The sequence below is a fragment of the Arachis ipaensis genome, chromosome B6, assembly GCF_059453495.1.
Source record: "Arachis ipaensis isolate K30076 ecotype BB chromosome B6, ASM5945349v1, whole genome shotgun sequence".
NCBI classification, from domain to species: domain Eukaryota; kingdom Viridiplantae; phylum Streptophyta; class Magnoliopsida; order Fabales; family Fabaceae; genus Arachis; species Arachis ipaensis.
Genome location: NC_142441.1, coordinates 6,683,409 through 6,701,498, shown reverse-complemented (window position 1 = coordinate 6,701,498; position 18,090 = coordinate 6,683,409). Strand labels below are relative to the sequence as shown.

General features: G+C 34.8%; 3 protein-coding genes and 1 pseudogene across 3 annotated transcripts; 3 read left to right on the top strand and 1 right to left on the bottom strand.

Moving 5' to 3' along the window:
• Positions 1-3,427: 3,427 nt before the first annotated feature.
• Positions 3,428-4,393, bottom strand: LOC107646321 (uncharacterized). Its single transcript, XM_016350512.1, has one exon. It carries the CDS (start codon positions 4,391-4,393, stop codon positions 3,428-3,430), a length of 966 nt encoding a protein of 321 aa, XP_016205998.1.
• Positions 4,394-7,598: 3,205 nt separating this feature from the next.
• LOC148554488 (uncharacterized) lies at positions 7,599-9,999 on the top strand (annotated as a pseudogene).
• Positions 10,000-13,088: 3,089 nt separating this feature from the next.
• Positions 13,089-14,366, top strand: LOC148554487 (putative F-box protein At1g60370). Its single transcript, XM_088489765.1, has 2 exons — positions 13,089-13,132; positions 13,229-14,366. The coding sequence occupies exons 1-2, from the start codon at positions 13,089-13,091 to the stop codon at positions 14,364-14,366; spliced, it is 1,182 nt and encodes a 393-aa protein (XP_088345891.1).
• Positions 14,367-16,620: 2,254 nt separating this feature from the next.
• Positions 16,621-17,703, top strand: LOC107646320 (uncharacterized). Its single transcript, XM_016350511.1, has one exon. It carries the CDS (start codon positions 16,621-16,623, stop codon positions 17,701-17,703), a length of 1,083 nt encoding a protein of 360 aa, XP_016205997.1.
• Positions 17,704-18,090: the final 387 nt, after the last annotated feature.

Here is an 18,090-nt window from a genome sequence, read left to right as displayed (position 1 = left end):
AATTTTTTCTCATTATTAATTGTTTGTGACATTGATATTATTGATTTACAAAAAATAAAATAAATTGAGTTTAGTCAAGTTGCATAAAGTTTATTTTATTATCTATGTAAATTCTCAATAATAGATGACTTTGAATCAAGGAAAAAACGTTGAGCTCAATTGTCTATGTAAATTATAAATTTTAACTTATTTCAACTCTAATAATATTATTATTAATTTTTTCATTGCATAAGTTATGGTTGTGATTTAAATTATTTACATGAAGTATAATACATTTTTAAAATAATTTTGCAGAAAACGTTTAAAAAGAAATTAAATAGTATTTAAAAATTCTAAAAGCAAGTATGTAACAACCTATATTTATAATATTTAAAATTAATTTTGAGATATTTGTGTTTAATTATTTTAATATACGATATGTTCAGTTATCTTATAAAAAGTTAATTCTAAGTCTAAGTTATTATTTTTAATTAAAATAAAAAAACTAAAAAAATATTGTCCCCCTACTAAATATTGTCTAGCTTCGCCCCTGCTCATTCGGTGAGCAATAGAGAGAAAGAGTGACCGAGAGAGAAAGAGAGAATCGTAACCCCCATCGAAGAGCAGAGAGTAGTGATTGAAAAGATATTGAGTGTTGTTGGGTCTTAGTGCTAAGTGTTTAGTGAGGACAACGATACATAACGCTTACTTGACACAATAGAGACGGTTCAGTGAGGACGGTGATACGTAACGCTCACTGGAGGCCGTGAGTTTTATGTGTGAATGATTGTGCGAAGATGCCTGTGTGTATGGAATGGCTTCCAGAAAAAGTGACACATACTTTAGCTGGAGAATCAGCGCCTGCAAGAAGTAAAAATTTGTAGAGGTTATGTCGCTGGAATGCCTTATCTGACTTGCGAATCGGATTGCGTCGGGTGCGGGTCGAAACCGACAAATGAGCTCATTACCTGCGATAGGACTAGACATGAATCATCATTGTTTGCACATTTGCATTTGATTGTGTTTGCTTATCTTGTCTCTCTGTGATTGTGCTGTTTGTCTTATTGCTATTTGTTTGTGTGTTGATCTGTTTCCCGTGCTATTAGTTTGTGTATTGAGGTGACTGAGAACTGAGGTTATGATTGAGATTTGTCTTTAAGTTCGAAAATTTAAAGAAGGTAATTAATTATATAAAGTAATAGTAAAAATTTATTTTCAAAAGGTTAGATAAAAATATAGTTTTATTGAGTAAAGTTAATTATTTGCATTTTATTTCATTACTCTTACGGAATTCTCATTTCCTACTGAAAACGCGTGGTTTGTTCTCACCCCAAAATCTTCCACCCTTTCAATGACACAGGTTCAAAGACTCAGTTTGAAACTGCGGGCGATTATTAGTCTTATTTGAGTTAAGTTTATATGTTGAGTCGCTTTTCTAGAATTTCCTCGCCTTTGTTAGTTAAGATTTTATTTTATACAGAGGGATAGGAGTTGTATCTGAGTTTCATTTGAATTCTTTTGTATGATATTTATTATTCTTACGAACTATGTGACTAGTATTGCTTGGAGATCTTTGATATATGATTTTAATTAATAGAAACAAAACTTTTCAGCTTTTTCTTAAAAATTGAAACAGGAAATCGAACTAAAGGCTTAGTATTAAATATACGAAAAACAGGTCAGTAACGCCTCACTTTTGGTACGATCATGACGTACTGAAAGTTAGGGTGTTACATTCTAGTCCTTAGACACGTATAGATTAGAGTCATTCTCGTAACGACAACCATAACTGAAACAACATTGTAAGTTTGAACATTTAGAATTCGTGTAAATTCAGACCATTCCCTTGTTCTTTGAAAACCTTCTGTATCCCTGATAGAGTTGAATCGCAATTCCTCTTATGGAAAAAGAGTTACGAATGTGGCTTTGATGTGTTGGAGACCAAAATCTGGAAGTCACTATTTATATTTGAGTGTGACACCCATTAAATCCGAAAGGTCAAATAAAATAGTATCTCTGTTTTTATTCTCATTTAATTTTAAATCAAAAGTAATAATGACTTATTTAATTCAGCATTTATGATAATAAATGAGATGACCGTTATATAAGTCATTTAATGTAAAATAGCTTAATTTACAATTATAATTAATATATGTATTGCCCATAAATAGATTAGAAAATAATAATTTCGTAACAAAATAATCATTCAATTTGAATTACAATTAATTGATTGATAGAAATTATAATAAATTGAATTTAATGAGTTAAAAGAAATAAATAAAAAACACCATCAGAAACATGCCACGACAGTTTTATCATTAAGTGCAAAAATTTAATTTTTATATAATAGAATAGATATTTACAGGGGCAATTTACGCATCTAAATTGTTTGACCCTCAATATTACGCAAATACATTGTTTTCAAATTCAATACGCAAATGCATTGTTTCACTATTTTATGTAAACCGCTACTGGCAGTAGCGGTTTACAGGTGTGCATAAACCGCTACAACCAGCCGCGGTTTATGTGTGTGAGTGTGTGAGTGTAAACTGCTGCTGCCAGCAGCGGTTTACGTGCGTGTGTGTGTGAGTGTAAACCGCTACTGGCAGTAGCGGTTTACGTGTGTGTGTGTGTGAGTGTAAACCGCTACTGCCAGTAGCGGTTTACGTGTGCTGCTTTGCCTATATAAACCGTGGTTGTAGCCGCAGATTATGCATTTAGATGGTTTGTGAAGTTTTTTAGAGAGAGAAAATTCTAGAGAGATGTCAGAGCAAGTTGTGAGCGGGTCCGAGGTATCTCAGCGGCGACTTCTGGCGAGTTATCATGGCAGGCAGGACCCTGTACCGACTGAACGGTGTTGCGCATATTGCCGGTTCTATTGGGGACGAGGTTAGTTAACATTTATTTTTTTCTAGGCTTTGCATATGTTAGTCAGCAAATGGTAGGTTAAGTAGACGAATTAGAATTTATAGAATATTCCCTCTAGTTTGAAATTAGGCTTCGCATGCTAGGATGTTAGTTCACTGGTTAGGGAAAGGGATAGTTGACGTTAGTGAATTATTTTAGTTTGGTTAGGGTATTTGTATGATATGAAGTTTTAAATTTTAAAGCTTTATAATATTTTAACATTTCTGGCTGTTATTTATTAAAGTATGTGTGTTGTTATTTTTCCTATCGTGACTAGGGAATTTTTTTTTATTTAGGCGAATTTGTTGATGGTTTAATATATTTATTCCGGTTAGTTATGGCAAATTTTTTAAGGATAGGAGAATTTAATTGGACTCTGTATATCTTTGTTGTTATGTGTAGCTCACTAGGTGTATATACAGTGTGAGACAGCAACAGAATATGCCCTTGCATGATAGGATCATCCCGTATTTAGAGAGGGCTGGATTGTACCATTTGGCCAGGCTAAACAACCAATGGTTCTGGTTGGATGAGCCACTGGTTAGTGCGTTCGTTGAGAGGTGGTGTCCTGAGACGCATACGTTCCACATGCCTTTCGGAGAATACAAAATGCCCGATAAGCATGTGGAGGTTGCCAACCACTATCGGGAGACTCTAGTGCAGCCTTGATGCCGTTGTGTCTATTGGATATCACGAGAATACCTTCCTGTGGAGTGACATGCCTTCTAAGGTTCGAAAGAAAGTACGACCAAGACTCTGCATTCTCCCCCTCCACGAGTGCAAATGCAACAGGCAAAATATTCGAGTTACCATCCTGAGCGATCGCCAACAACAATGTCCCGCCATACTTGCCATAGAGGTGTGTTCCGTCGATGCTTACGAGCGGCTTACAGTGGCGGAATGCCTCAATACACGGAGGGAATGTCCAAAACATCCGATGAAAGTAGACTCTATCTTCATCAACTTGGTCACCCACCCTAACCGGGGACGTCTTTAGTAGAGCAACGGAACCTTCCATCGTGCATGTGACCCCAAGGATCCACCGAGGCAGATCAGCATATGACTCCTCCCAATCGCCATATATTTGCGCTACTGCCTTCTGCTTCGCCAACCACACCTTCCGATAACTAGGCCGGAATCCATAAGTCGCCTCCGTTGCCTCTTGCAACACCTTGATCGACACTGACACATCAGCTCGAACCAACGGATAGATTCTCGCACAGATGACATGATAATCAAGCTGCTTGTGGTCGCTTGATATCGATGTGGCCATACACGTGTGCGGATCGTTGTACCTCCTAACTTCCCATGTGCTCTTCCTTTTCCGCATGACTATCCGAATCAACCACGTGCACCCGTTACCAAACTCCTTGCATCTCCCTTGGTATTTCAGATTGTCGGACTCCATAACCTTGTACTCAACTCCACGCCGAATACTGTAATCTTTTACACTCAACACGACTTCCTCTTTACTCTGGAAAGATTGGCCAATCTGAAATTCAGTCATAGGTGTCCCATCATGCATCCCCTGCCCATCGAATGTTGCATCTACATTCTGCTGTTAGCCGACGGCTTCCAAGTTCAAAGAAGAGAGGTGGGGAGGGTACTCTTGTGTTTCAGAACTGAAACCTCCATGGGCTGAATGTCCACCTCTTGGAATATCATCATCACTATCCCCACCAATATCGACAGGCTCCTCATCTGAATCATCGTCAAACAGTGCATTCTCAACTCGATCCGGTCCGGCATCGCATTCAAAATCAGGAACAACAGGACCAATATATGCATGAACAGCCCCAGCACGTTCGGGCTCTGCATTCGGAACGGTCACTGCTACCACAGGCATCGATGTTGATGCACCACCAGCTGGGGTCGACTGAGGATTAGGTGTCGATGCTCCAGAGCTATCCACACCATCTTCCAACTTCACAAACAGCTCAGTTATCCTCACCTCCGGAAAACTACGCCTGCAGTGAAACAAGACCTGCAAGTCTTCATCCGACCCGATCACGAAGGTCTCATATCTCACACCAGTTGAGACAACGTCAATGGGAATCTTGTAAAATAATTTTTTTACCCACTTCGTCCCACACGTACCGAACTTTCGTAATATGCTTTGCTTAATCTCCGCCAACGTATTCGACGATCGGATAAAAACACTAAGCGGTTCTCTATCTGTGAATTTTACACCATGCCTTTTGCTCTTTTGAATTTTTCCAGAGCAGTGAACCAGAGCCACAAAACTATCCTCCCCCTCTATTTGTGAATAACACTCTACCTCTCCACATTTGGTCCCTCTATGGTTTATATAGGCAGCCCCATTCAGCCCATCACATGTAAACCGCTACTGGCAGTAGCGGTTTACACTCACACACACACACACGTAAACCGCTACTGCCAGTAGCGGTTTACACTCACACACACACGCACGTAAACCGCTGCTGGCAGCAGCGGTTTACACTCACACACTCACACACATAAACCGCGGCTGGTTGTAGTGGTTTATGCACACCTGTAAACCGCTACTGCCAGTAGCGGTTTACATAAAATAGTGAAACAATGTATTTGCGTATTGAATTTGGAAACAATGTATTTGCGTAATATTGGGGGTCAAACAATTTACTAACGTAAATTGCCCTATTTACAGATTATTATATTAAACACAGACTAAAAAAGCCACACTAAACAAAATAAAAGCATCAATGATACAATATAACCTAAAAAATCACTTAAATTCAAAAAGAACATTGATGAATTATAATAAATCTATATATGAGAAGTAAAAGTAAAATAAATAATTAAAAATAAAATAAAAAGAGCAATTAAAAAAAGTAAAAGAAGATAGAAAAGATAATGTGAGAAGTAGATAAAAAAATATATTTCAATAGAAGATTAATATAATTAATTAATACAAAGAATGAAAGAGAAAAATTAAAATACGATCTTAATAAAAAAATTTCAAAAACTATATTTTAAAAAAGAACCTATTAATCAACTTTTATAAAAATATTACAAAAAATTTAAATTATCTTTAAATAAAATAATAATACCCTTAAGAATTATTAATCAAAATAAATAAAAAAGAATTAATATAAAACAAAATCATAGAAAAATATTAGCAAAATTAATTAAGATAAAAAACAAAAATAAAAAATTACAAATACTTTACCTAAAGTACAAAATAGAGAAGGAAAAATGGAATATATAAAATAATAAGATAATAAATTGAATTAATTGAGTACATTTATTTCATTGTTTTATATATTATTTATTAAATAATTTATTATTTGTCTCGATCAAATTAAATAATAAATTAGTTATAATTAATTTGATTTAATGAATAAAAAATTTAAGATAATTTGATATTTACTCTAATTAAATTAAATATTTAAAGTTATGATTAATGTAATTTAATGAATAAAAAAATATTAAATAATGAAATATTTATCCTAATCAAATCAAATTATATAATTGATTAGTTATAATTAATACAATTGAATGAATTAAACACATTAAATTAAAAAATAATTTAGTTAATTTGTGTCTTAAGGACAGATTTTAAAAATATTTATTTTTCAACAACTTTTATAAAATATTTTCAATAATATTTTTTTATAATAACCCATTAAAAAGTACTTAATTAGTTAATACAAATAATTAGTATAATTGATTTAGTTCAATAAATTAAAAGAAATAAATGTTAAAGGAAGAGATAAAGAAAAAGTAAAATTATAAAAACGTATAGCCATTAAAAAGCAATAAAAAAAGTCTCTTTTAGTTTTTTGTTTATTAATTATTAATTTATTATAATTAATTTCACAACATTTATTATACGATATTCATCTTATAAATTAATACAATCAATTAATTGATATCAATTATCGATAATTAATTAGAATTGATATAACTCATTTTGCTATACTATCTAAATAAATAATAAAAAAATGCACGCCTCAATTTTTGTTAAAGTAGAATAAAATAAAATACATAAATTGAGTAGATATGAATCTGAAAATTATAAAATTTTATTAACAACTCAAATAAATTAGTATCATAAAACTAAATTTAATGTCTATTTTAAAAATAATTACTAACCTTTTATTCTTTTAATTATTAATAATTTAAATAAAGTAATACCCTATAACTTATTTTATTATCTATTTTAAGTAATTACTAACATTCTATTTTTCTAATTATTTGTTTGTCTTATTTATCATTTATGCTTTCAATCAATTATATTAATAAACAAATAAATTAAATTAACTCCGGTTATACTTGCACTACAAGATTAATATTGATTTGAGGGAGTATTTTGGTGAAGGTTTTAAAAACCTCCACTCATAATTAATTAAAATTAAAAATTTTGGAACATAACATCATTTTCTCCTTTCTCCCAAAATTAGGGCACCGAGTTAGCGAGAATGAAATCCTAAGGTTTCTACGCCATTTTCGCCGCCGTTTCCGCCGCCGTTTCTCAATATAAAGCTTTACTTTCTCACCACTTGTCAAGCAACTTCCCGTCCATTCTGAAATGCTGGCCTTCTTTATAAACCTCCACTCCACACTCTTCCTGCCTCCATTACTCCACAACTTGAACAACATTTCACCAAAACTATATATAACACATACAAACACTTTTTATTTTAATTATTAGTATAATGTCTAATTATTTTCTGTGTATTTAACAGTTTTGTGTGTGTTGATATACAGTCATGCCAAGGAGAAAACGCATTAAAAATCCATTGAAGTTTGTAGATGAGAGGGAAAACAACAATGCTTTTCGTTCACTTCAACCTCCAGCACCAGCAGCAACTGAAGATACCACTAGTGTAGAGGCTAGTGAGGCTCCTTCTCAAGCCGCTGCAAATTCCATTTCATCTGATGAAGCGACACGTTGTTCTAACTCAAAGTCTTCATCTGCTTGGAATGTGGAGATAATTGATATTAATTTATATTGCGTAATTAATTAATGTGATTAAAGCATAGTTTAAATCATTTATGCTACTAGGTTGAACATGTCCTGATCCGTAATCATTTATGCTAGCTTAAAAAATTGTAACTCCTAATATTTTCAATAATGAAGTTTTTTATTTTTCTTAAGACTCTACAAATATGAAGAAGAAGGCTAAGATCAAAGTCAAAGATATTTGCAACTTACCTAGGGGAGACCGTGTAATTGTAGAGGTTGACGAAGAGGGTGCGGCATATGGTGAAGCACAAGGTTTACTTGCTTGCTATTGTGGTATATTAGTAACTAATGCACGTATCTTTCCAATTAGCTTTGAAAAGTGGTCAGGACAAGAAAATGGTGACATGCCTAAGTCTTTCAAGGATGAGTGCTTTGATACAATGATAAAGGTAAAATTCATTTTATTTGAAACTTTTATTAGTTCAAATAATTATTTATTTATTTATTTGTTTGTTTGAAGCCCCACTTCCATTTTACAAGCACAGAAAAGATTGCCTACAGATATTGCATTCAAAGTATTGCAAAGAAGTGGGCAACATATAGGCAAAGATTGTGGAATGAATTCTATAATCCAACCATGAGAAGAGAAGCATTGGTGAACAATGTGCCCGATGATATTCCAAGAGATCAATGGGTTTGTTTTGTCAATTATCGACTAAAATCGTCTATAGTTGTAAGACACTAAACAATTCATTTAGTTATTGTTGTACTTTAATTAAAAAAACTCTTAATTGAAGTTTTATATTTATTTTTAGGAGCTTTGCATGAAAAATAAGGAAAATCGAAGCAAGCAAACCATTCCTCACACTTGTGGATCTAAATCCAACTCTCGAAGGCGACATGAGATGGTATATATATACACACACTTAATACATGTATGATTTTACTTGCATTATATATGTTAATTATTTAACTCTTTATTCCTTCTTTTTTAGTACTTGAAAATGGGGAAGAAGCCTAGTAGAAGAATGATGTACATTGAAACACATAAGAGAAATGATGGGTCTTTTGTAAATAACGAGACATTAACTATAGTGGTAAGTGTTTTGTAAATCTTTTCTATGTGATCTTATTTTATTTGTATGTGATCATGTGAAAATGGTATTTGAGTATGGTTACTTGTGGATTAAGATATATATTGATTATAGGAAAGTGGTTCACTCACTTGCACGCATTTTTTACTTTAAATTTTTGGTTGTGATCACACAAGCCTATAGTTCCAGCAAGTACTGAGCTGTAGAGGACTTTAAATAGACATTCTTATTTAGTTAGTGGCTCTCTTGTAAAGACACGATTTTGAATTGAAAGTTCTGCATATCCTAATTTTTCTATGCTGCTACTAGTGTTCTTCTATATATTATTCTGATTCTATAGTTTAGAGCTTTGAGCTATGTTGGTATTCGATAATATTAATGAAAATTCATGCTTTCAAATATTCATGCGCTTGGATCTTATGAGATTTGCAAGTGATATAGACAAGAGAAGGAAGAAGTGAAGAACTGCTAATTGAAATTTCTGTTATTTATTTCTTTTAAATTGAATAGTTTCTGTTGACTACTTTTAAATAGGAATAAATTGAGTTGAATATGACACAGTCAAATGAACAATTTGAGGTGTCTCCTAATAATGTTGTTGATAAAGTTTTGGGGCCTGAACACTTTGGGAGAGTTCGCTGCATGGGCATGGGAGCAGCGCCTACAAATACCTTTAAGAATGTGAGAAGTCGGCTTAATGAGATGACCATCTCCACTAATTCAGCTGGATCTTTTTCACCTACTACTGCTGTAATTTTACAGAAAAAGATCTATAATTTGGAGTCCGATTTACATAATTCACAGCAAAAGGTCACTAGTCTAGAGTCTAAGTTGCAGCAATCATTTGATATGATGAAAGCATACCTAATGATGAAGAAAGGAGGAATTTCCGAAGCGCTTATTGGCTTCTTTTCTTCCCGAGAGGTAAGTTTATAGTAAATTTACTTGTTAGGAATATAAGTTTAGATAGAGTAATATTCATTAAAAGTGGAGTCTAATTATTTAAATTAAACATGTTGTTTATCTCATCAATTCTAATTTCTACAACTGAAGATGAATAATAGTAGCTACTGGCAAGCATTCGTCTTATCTACATATAAATGGTTCTAAAAAGTATTGTTGTATTTTAAGAGTGTCCCTTTAATTTGTCACACTTCATAATAAGATGTGACTCCATTTTAATATTGAACATAAGTTTAAATGCTCTTCAAAATTGATTTGTTAGACTTATATCGAATCATCTTGATGCTTAACTTTATTGAAATTACTAATAACATCTTATGTTTACATATAAGCTAATGATGCTGAAAACGAGCCTACTACTCCTTTTGATACTAGGAGATCAGCTGGTGATAGCAACGGACATCCGAGGACAAATATTTGAGATTTTTATGTAATTAGATAATATTAAAATATTAAAGTTGTTATTTTATTTTACTTTTTAAAGAAAAACAGTAATAGTTATGTAGAACAATACCATATGAAATTATGTTTGGAACTATTGATATTGAGAATTTTTATATATATAGAGTTATGTCTTATATTGAGAAATTGTGTTATAAAAGATTTAGTTTTTAAATTTTGATATTAAAAAATAAATTTTAAATTTGAGAATATGTAAATGAGATGAGATTAATGAATGATTTGAAATTAAAAATAAATAAATAACTACAAGGTTTGTGGAGGTTTGAAAATCTCACAAAATAGTTAATTTGTGTTAAATTAAAAAAATCAATTTGTGGGGGGTTTTAAACTGCCACAAAAATTTAATATAAAACCCCACTAAACACACACAAAACTTCCACTGAAAAGATTGTGGAGGTTTCTAAAAATCTCCCACAAAAGACCTCGTGGCACCTCAAATTTTGGGAGTTTTAGAAACCCCCACAAACCATTTGGTGGGGTTATAAACCTCCACAAATAAGAAAAAAACTGCCACAAATAAACAAAAACCTTGTAGTGTTGAACTATTCAACAATTCAACATAATTTTTTTAATTTGGGATTAACGATAGAAAATAAAATTTTTTTGAGTAATTCAATATTATGAACATTAATTTTTATCGTGAAATAACCTAAAATTATAATGCAATTTATTTTTAAAGAAATAATCAAATATTATTGTTAATTATGAAATAACCTAAAACCATAATGCATTTTATTTTTAAAGAAACAATCATCCATTAATATCTATAAATAGAAACTATCGTCAAAATGCTTTGATTAAAAATATGAGGGATTAATTACCATTCATTATTAATAATATATCAATTATATCAAAAAGTAAAAATATAATTATTCGCATTTACACCATTAGAAGAATTACCATCATGAGGAAAATTTCGTCAAAAAAAAAAAGAATAAAATTGCATACATAGTGAATTTAAAAAATAAATATTGTTAAGTAATTATATTTTTTCTAATAAATAGTAAAAAATTAAATAGCATAAACTATATTCTTTCAAAAGTAACCTTTTTAAGTTATGTTTGGCATGGTTTATTTGTATATCATTTAAATTGACATTATTTTTAATTATAATAATTATTTATCCTTAATAATTATTGTTAGAATTTAATAATTTTTCATGCCTTACAATAATTATCTATAAAAAAAACATATATATCCTGAAAAAGTTATTAAATAAATTTATTCTTTTTGCCCTATTTTCACTTTAAAAAATTTTTTGTTTTGTCTTTTTTAATTGTTATTATGTTATTAGATTTGTTAAATAAAATTAAAAAAATTATTTAAAAATAGAAATAGCGATGGCACCTTGAATAATTAATTCAATAGAATTAAATTTAAACGAATAAGATTATTCAATCAATTATATAAATAATAGCATATTTATAAATATTAATAATGAAAATAGTCTCACTAATGTAAATGATCAATACAATAATTATATGAAAAAATAACTAATCACATAATTGTATAATTTTTAAGATTCTATATAGTTGAATCTAATGGCCAAATAAAAAAATATCTATATGATAACGTTATAATATTTTATCATACTATAAATCATATTATAAATTTATATATCATATTATAATTTTAGGTCAACTCCTTAAACACATTATAACATAATGCATCTAAAAAGATACACCAAATTAACGAATATCACATGGGTCATAACATACACTCTAAATTGTCACGATACTTCAAATAAAAAGAGCATCAATACAGATAAATCAATGAATATAACTAAAATAAATAGCAACAAAGAGACACACAAAAAAAATAATAAAGAGAATCAATAATAACATTAACTTATAAACCACATATACGAACAATGTATATATTAATTGTGAATCACGAAAAAAATACAATATATATATATATATATAAATTGAAGTACACATACATGATAAAATAGAATATTATAAAATAAAATTATAGTAAGATTATTTAAAAAGAGATGACGCATCTTTTTTATTAATCAGAAGTTAAAAGAAAAAAAAAATATGCGTCTAAGAATAAGCAATTAAAATAATTTTTTTTAAAAAAATATAAAAAATAAAATGTATAAATAAAGATAAAAGAAACAAAAAATAAATAAATTACAAAAATTGTACCCTAAACATAAAAGAGAGAGGTAGGGAGAGAAGAAGGAAGAGAGAGAGAAAAGAGAGCAAATGAGAATAAAAAATATTTAATATTGTATAAATAAACGGTATTGAAAAAAATAAACTAATTAAATTAATTTATATATTTTATTATCATATTTATTATTTATTAAATAATTTGATATTTATTCCAATCAAATTAAATAATTAATATAATTAAGCAAATTAATTAATTAATATAAATTATAATAAATAGTGAGATTTAAAGTCTAATCAAATTAATTAATTAATATAATTAATTAATTATAATTAATTTGCTTTAACAAATTAAATAAAATAAATCAGAAAACATCTCAAAAGCATGCCAAATCAATTCCATTATTAAGAGCATGCGACATTAGTTCTACCTCAAGAATTTATTTTTTAATTTTTAAAATACCTTTCTTTTTAAGCACATTTTACATATTGTACACTATAATTATTAGCTCTCCATACTTTCTCTTACAATAATAACTGATTTTCACATTCACCTAGGTTATAAAAATCAGTAAACTTCTCTTTGAAAGCATCAATTTCACTTGGGTGCTTGACTTCTCCCAACGATCATTGCCAAGTGAGACTATGGATAAAATGATCAAATTTCTCTTCCAATTCTTCTTTGCACGCCGGATGAGGTAAGCCATATTTTTGTTTTTTCATGGACTAACACAAAATAACACCGTCAATTTCTTATTTCTCTTTCTCTGACTTATTTTGTACTTAACTGCCAGGAAATCCCAAATACAAAGGTCTTATTTTTTCAGTCTTCCAGTCGATATAATTACCGATATTTTTGTTAGACTTCCTATAAAGTCTGTTCTGATTTGTAGATGTGTTTGCAAGCATTGGAACACATTGATTTCTAATCCAAACTTTGCCAAGTTACTCCTTACTTATACACTTCCTGTCGTGATGATCCGACGCATACATTCAAGATTCTTTCACCTTGTTGAATGTCACCGAATTGAATGGCATGAAAGAAGAAACAATCCATTCGATGTGTTTGAGGTCCTGAAACCCAATAGTAATGGCAGCATAAAACTTGATCCTAAATTTGAAATTCCCCTCCTTGGTACAAAAGTTTATGCTAATGTGCATGTGCTTATTTGTAATGGTCTTTTTTACTTGAGTTGGTCAAAGGATAGAGACATTTCACTTATTTGCAACCCAATAACAGGTGAGTTCATAAGACTTCCAGAACACCCTCCAATCCTGAAACACTGCGAGTGCGAAATATCTTGGGGTTTTGGTTTTCACCCAAAAACAAACCAATACAAGGTAATGAGAATGCATATCTTTAAACGTGGTCATCCTATGGTTGTTGAAATGCTCAGAGTTGGAATATCGACAACATGGATAAATATTGAGGTAGATTATCCCAAGAATTTGATATATATGTCGAGATATGCTATTTATTTAAATGGGGCACTTCATTGGATTGGTGGGGATGTTGATGACAAGTCGATATGGGCTTTCAATTTCGACACGGAGAGGTTCCAATCGTTCTCTTTGCCGGATCAGGGTCTAAAAATCAGCATATTTGAATTCAGGGGTTTTCTTTACTTGATATATTTTAATGAGCCGGTCACAATGTGGATGATGGAAAGATACGGAGTTGGAGAATCTTGGACTCCCATTCTGGTAAATTCTTACAGAAATACTAATTCTTCCATAACCACGTATCATGATGTTTTTGTCTTTCGTGATCGTGAAAATAAAGCAATTACGATTTTTTGTACTCACCGTAATGACAACATTGAAATATTTGGTTTTGTTCCTACTCTTATCCCACTGAAGAATATTATCATCGGAGATAATGTGGAGGTGCAGAACATTTACTCACGGAATAACTCAAAATTGAGATTCTGATAGAAGTTTTAGGAGATTATTTCATTTGATATTTTTTTATTAATAGCAAATTTCTGCTGGATTGTTTTAGATTCATATTATAATTATAATGCTCACATCTTAATTATTTGGTTGCTTAATTATTGTCTCTAACTACTCAATATTTGCAAAAATTTTTTTTCTAAACTATTATAATTTGAAATATAATTTAAATTAATTCAATTTAATTTATAATCCCTGTTCTAATTTTATTGGTTTAATCACCTTTGAGTTACATTTTAAGCTGATAATAATAATAATGACTCCAAAATCGAAATTAAAAATTCAATCTCATGATATAATCATATGGTAATGAAACACGCTTCAAAATCATATTATAAAATCTAGTTATAATTAAATGCATTTAAAGTAATAATTTAACTCAAAATTCTAAATCAAAGTTCGATTTCATGATATATATTAGAATCAAATACATTCCAAAATCCATATTACAAAATTTAGTTATAATCAAATACGCTTAAAATAATAATCAAACTAAAAAATAAATCAAAATTTAATATTATAGTATAATCCTATTATAATCAAACAAAGTCCACAATTATATTAAAAAATTCAGTTATAATCTGTTACGGCCTGACCCAAACCATCTACGGACCAGCCCGACTCGGACACCACCCGACCCGAACGGTCGGATGTGAGACGCTCAGATGCCGACCCGGACACGCGTCCCTGACACGTGTCTTTGACAGCTTCGCTACAGCTGTGCAAGGGAGGCCTCGAAGAAGGTGGACCTGTTCCTGCAGGGCCCACCTCTAACACGGTATATATGCAGAAGAACCTGACTTCCCCCAAGGTATGTCACATACCAATCAACCCTTATTCGCCTGCATACTTTACTGACTTGAGCGTCGGAGTGTCTTTGCAGGTGATACCCCTTCTCACACGAAGTGCTCGGGACGTAGTCTACCCCAACCCGGCAACTCAGGATCAGGCGAGATCCCCTCCATCAATCAGGATACCAACCCGAATCGTCCGGTACCCGACCTACCGAACATTGGCGCCGTCTGTAGGGACCGCCTGAATGAAAGTAATACAAGGCCCTGGAGGAGCAGGGCGAGAAGCCGGGCAAAGAGGGGAACCCATCGTGGCGTCCTCGGAGGAGCGTACAAGATCCCCCCCCCCCACCCACGACGAACCACACGATCCCTAGAAAGACGCCCCTTCGGGGGAACCGGCGACAACAACACCAGGATAATGCAGGAACTGCACCACAGAATGCAGGACCTAGAGCGTCGACTGGCAGATCAGGAACATCGCCAGCAAACGCCCGAATCAGGCGACTCCCGTTCTCCCTCGAGAAGCCGCTCCCGACGCACGGGTAGCCCAAGGTCCGAATCTGAGAGCCCCAGGGAGGAAAGGCCCACAAGGAGGCGCCACGACCCACTCATATATGTCAGGCACAGGAGGCGGCGCACCACAGATCACGCCACCGCAGATCGCGACCGGGAAGATGGTCGACGGGAAGACGGCGAAGGGAGAACGCGACGAACACGCGGACTAGTCATAGTAGGTGCGACCCCATTTCATCGTTCCATCCTTGAAGTCCGGCTGCCAAAGCACTTTGACAAGTCAACAGACATGAGGTACGATAGAACCCAAGACCCACAGGAGCACCTCACGGCCTTTCGAGGCCAGGATGAACCTGGAGGGAGTAGGGGACGAGGTAAGGTGCCGCGCTTTTCCGGTCACCCTCGTGGGACCTGCGATACGGTGGTTTAATAGCCTCCCGCAGGGCTCGGTGGCCGAATTCTCAGATATAAGCCACGCCTTCCTGGCCCAATTCACGACCAGGATAGCCAAGGCAAAGCACCCAATCAACTTGCTTGGAGTAACACAGAGGTCCGGAGAACTGACAAGAAAATATCTGGATCGTTTCAACGACGAGTGCCTGGAGATCGATGGACTGACTGACTCAGTTGCCAGCCTATGCCTGACGAATGGTCTCCTAAACGAGGACTTCAGAAAGCACCTCACGACGAAACCGGTATGGACAATGCAGGAGATCCAATGCATGGTCAGAGAGTACATCAATGACGAAGAAGTCAGCCAGGTCGTGGATGCCAATAAATGGCAACCCTCCTACAGTTAAAACCAGCACCACGGAAGCGGAGAAAGGCAGAAGGAACACGCCAGAGACGGTGGCCCGAGTAAGAATCCCAGGCCTTTCCCTCGGGTCGGGAAGTTCACTAATTACACTCCCCTCACCGCACCGATCATGGAAGTTTATCAACAGATAGCCGAGAAGGGGATCTTGTCGAAACCCCGACTGCTGAAGGAGCGAACAGGGGAGAACCGGAGCCTCTACTGTAACTACCACAAGGGCTATGGGCACAAGACTCAGGACTGTTTTGACTTGAAGGATGCGCTGGAGCAGGCAATTAGAGATGGAAAGCTAGCCGAGTTCTCCCACCTCATTAGGGAGCCGAGGAGGCGGAACCGCGACCACGAGAGCGAGGATGGGACATGGGCAGCAAAGTGGCATCAGGAGCCGGAAGAGAACGACCACGGCCTCACCAAAGTAAATGTGGTAACCGCAAGAAACGCGGCACCCAGGTCAAAATCGGCACATAAGAAGGACGCCAAGGTCCTCGCGGTTTCCTCATCCCCTGCGCGAAGCACCAAGAAACTCCCATCCATCTCATTCGTCCCGGAGGACCAATGGTTTGACGAGGTTGGGGAAAGCCCTCCCATGGTCATAACGCCCATAGTAGGAACCGGTCTCGTCAAGCGGATCCTTGTAGACACGGGGGCAGACTCGAACATTATGTTCCGCAATGTGTTCGACGCTTTAGGTCTAAGAGACGCCGACCTACAGACTCACCAGCACGGCGTCATAGGGCTCGACGACCACTTCATCAAGCCGGACGGGATAATCTCCTTGCCGACCTCCGTGGGACAAGGTCAGAAGAGAAGAACAGTGATGGCCGAGTTCGTGATCCTACGAGACTCCACCGCCTACAACATCATCCTAGGGAGGAAGACCCTCAACAACCTAGGGGCAGTCATCAGCACTAGGATGTTGGTAATGAAGTTCATAGTTGAGAATGGGTCGGTAGGGTCCGTAAAAGGAGATCTGGAAACGGCAGTCGCCTGCGACAACGCTAGCCTCTCTTTAAGGAAAAAATCTAAAGAGGCCTTGGGGGTGTTTCTCGCCAACCTGGATGCCAGAGTTGACGACAAGCCCAGACCCGAACCAGAAGGGGACCTGGAAAAGTTCAAGGTCGGGAATACGGAGGAAAAGTTCACGTTCGTGAACAGAAACCTCCCCCATGAGTTAAAAGAGACTTTGATGAAATGATCAGAGCCAATGGCGATCTGTTTGCCTGGACGCCAGCCGACATGCCGGGGATAGACCCCCGACTCTTGTCACACCACCTAGCCATCAAGCCGGAAGCCAAACCAGTGGCTCAAAGGAGAAGAAAGATGTCTCAGGAAAGGGCAGAGGAGGTGGCCAGACAAACGGTCAGCCTCCTCGAAGCGGGGTTTATCCGGGAACTGGACTATTCGACCTGGCTCTCAAATGTGGTCCTGGTAAAAAAGCACAATGGGAGATGGAGGATGTGCGTGGACTACTCCGACCTCAACAAAGCATGCCCCAAGGATTGCTACCCCCTTCCCAACATTGATGCACTCGTCGATGTAGCCGCGGGATACCGGTATCTGAGCTTCATGGATGCTTACTCTG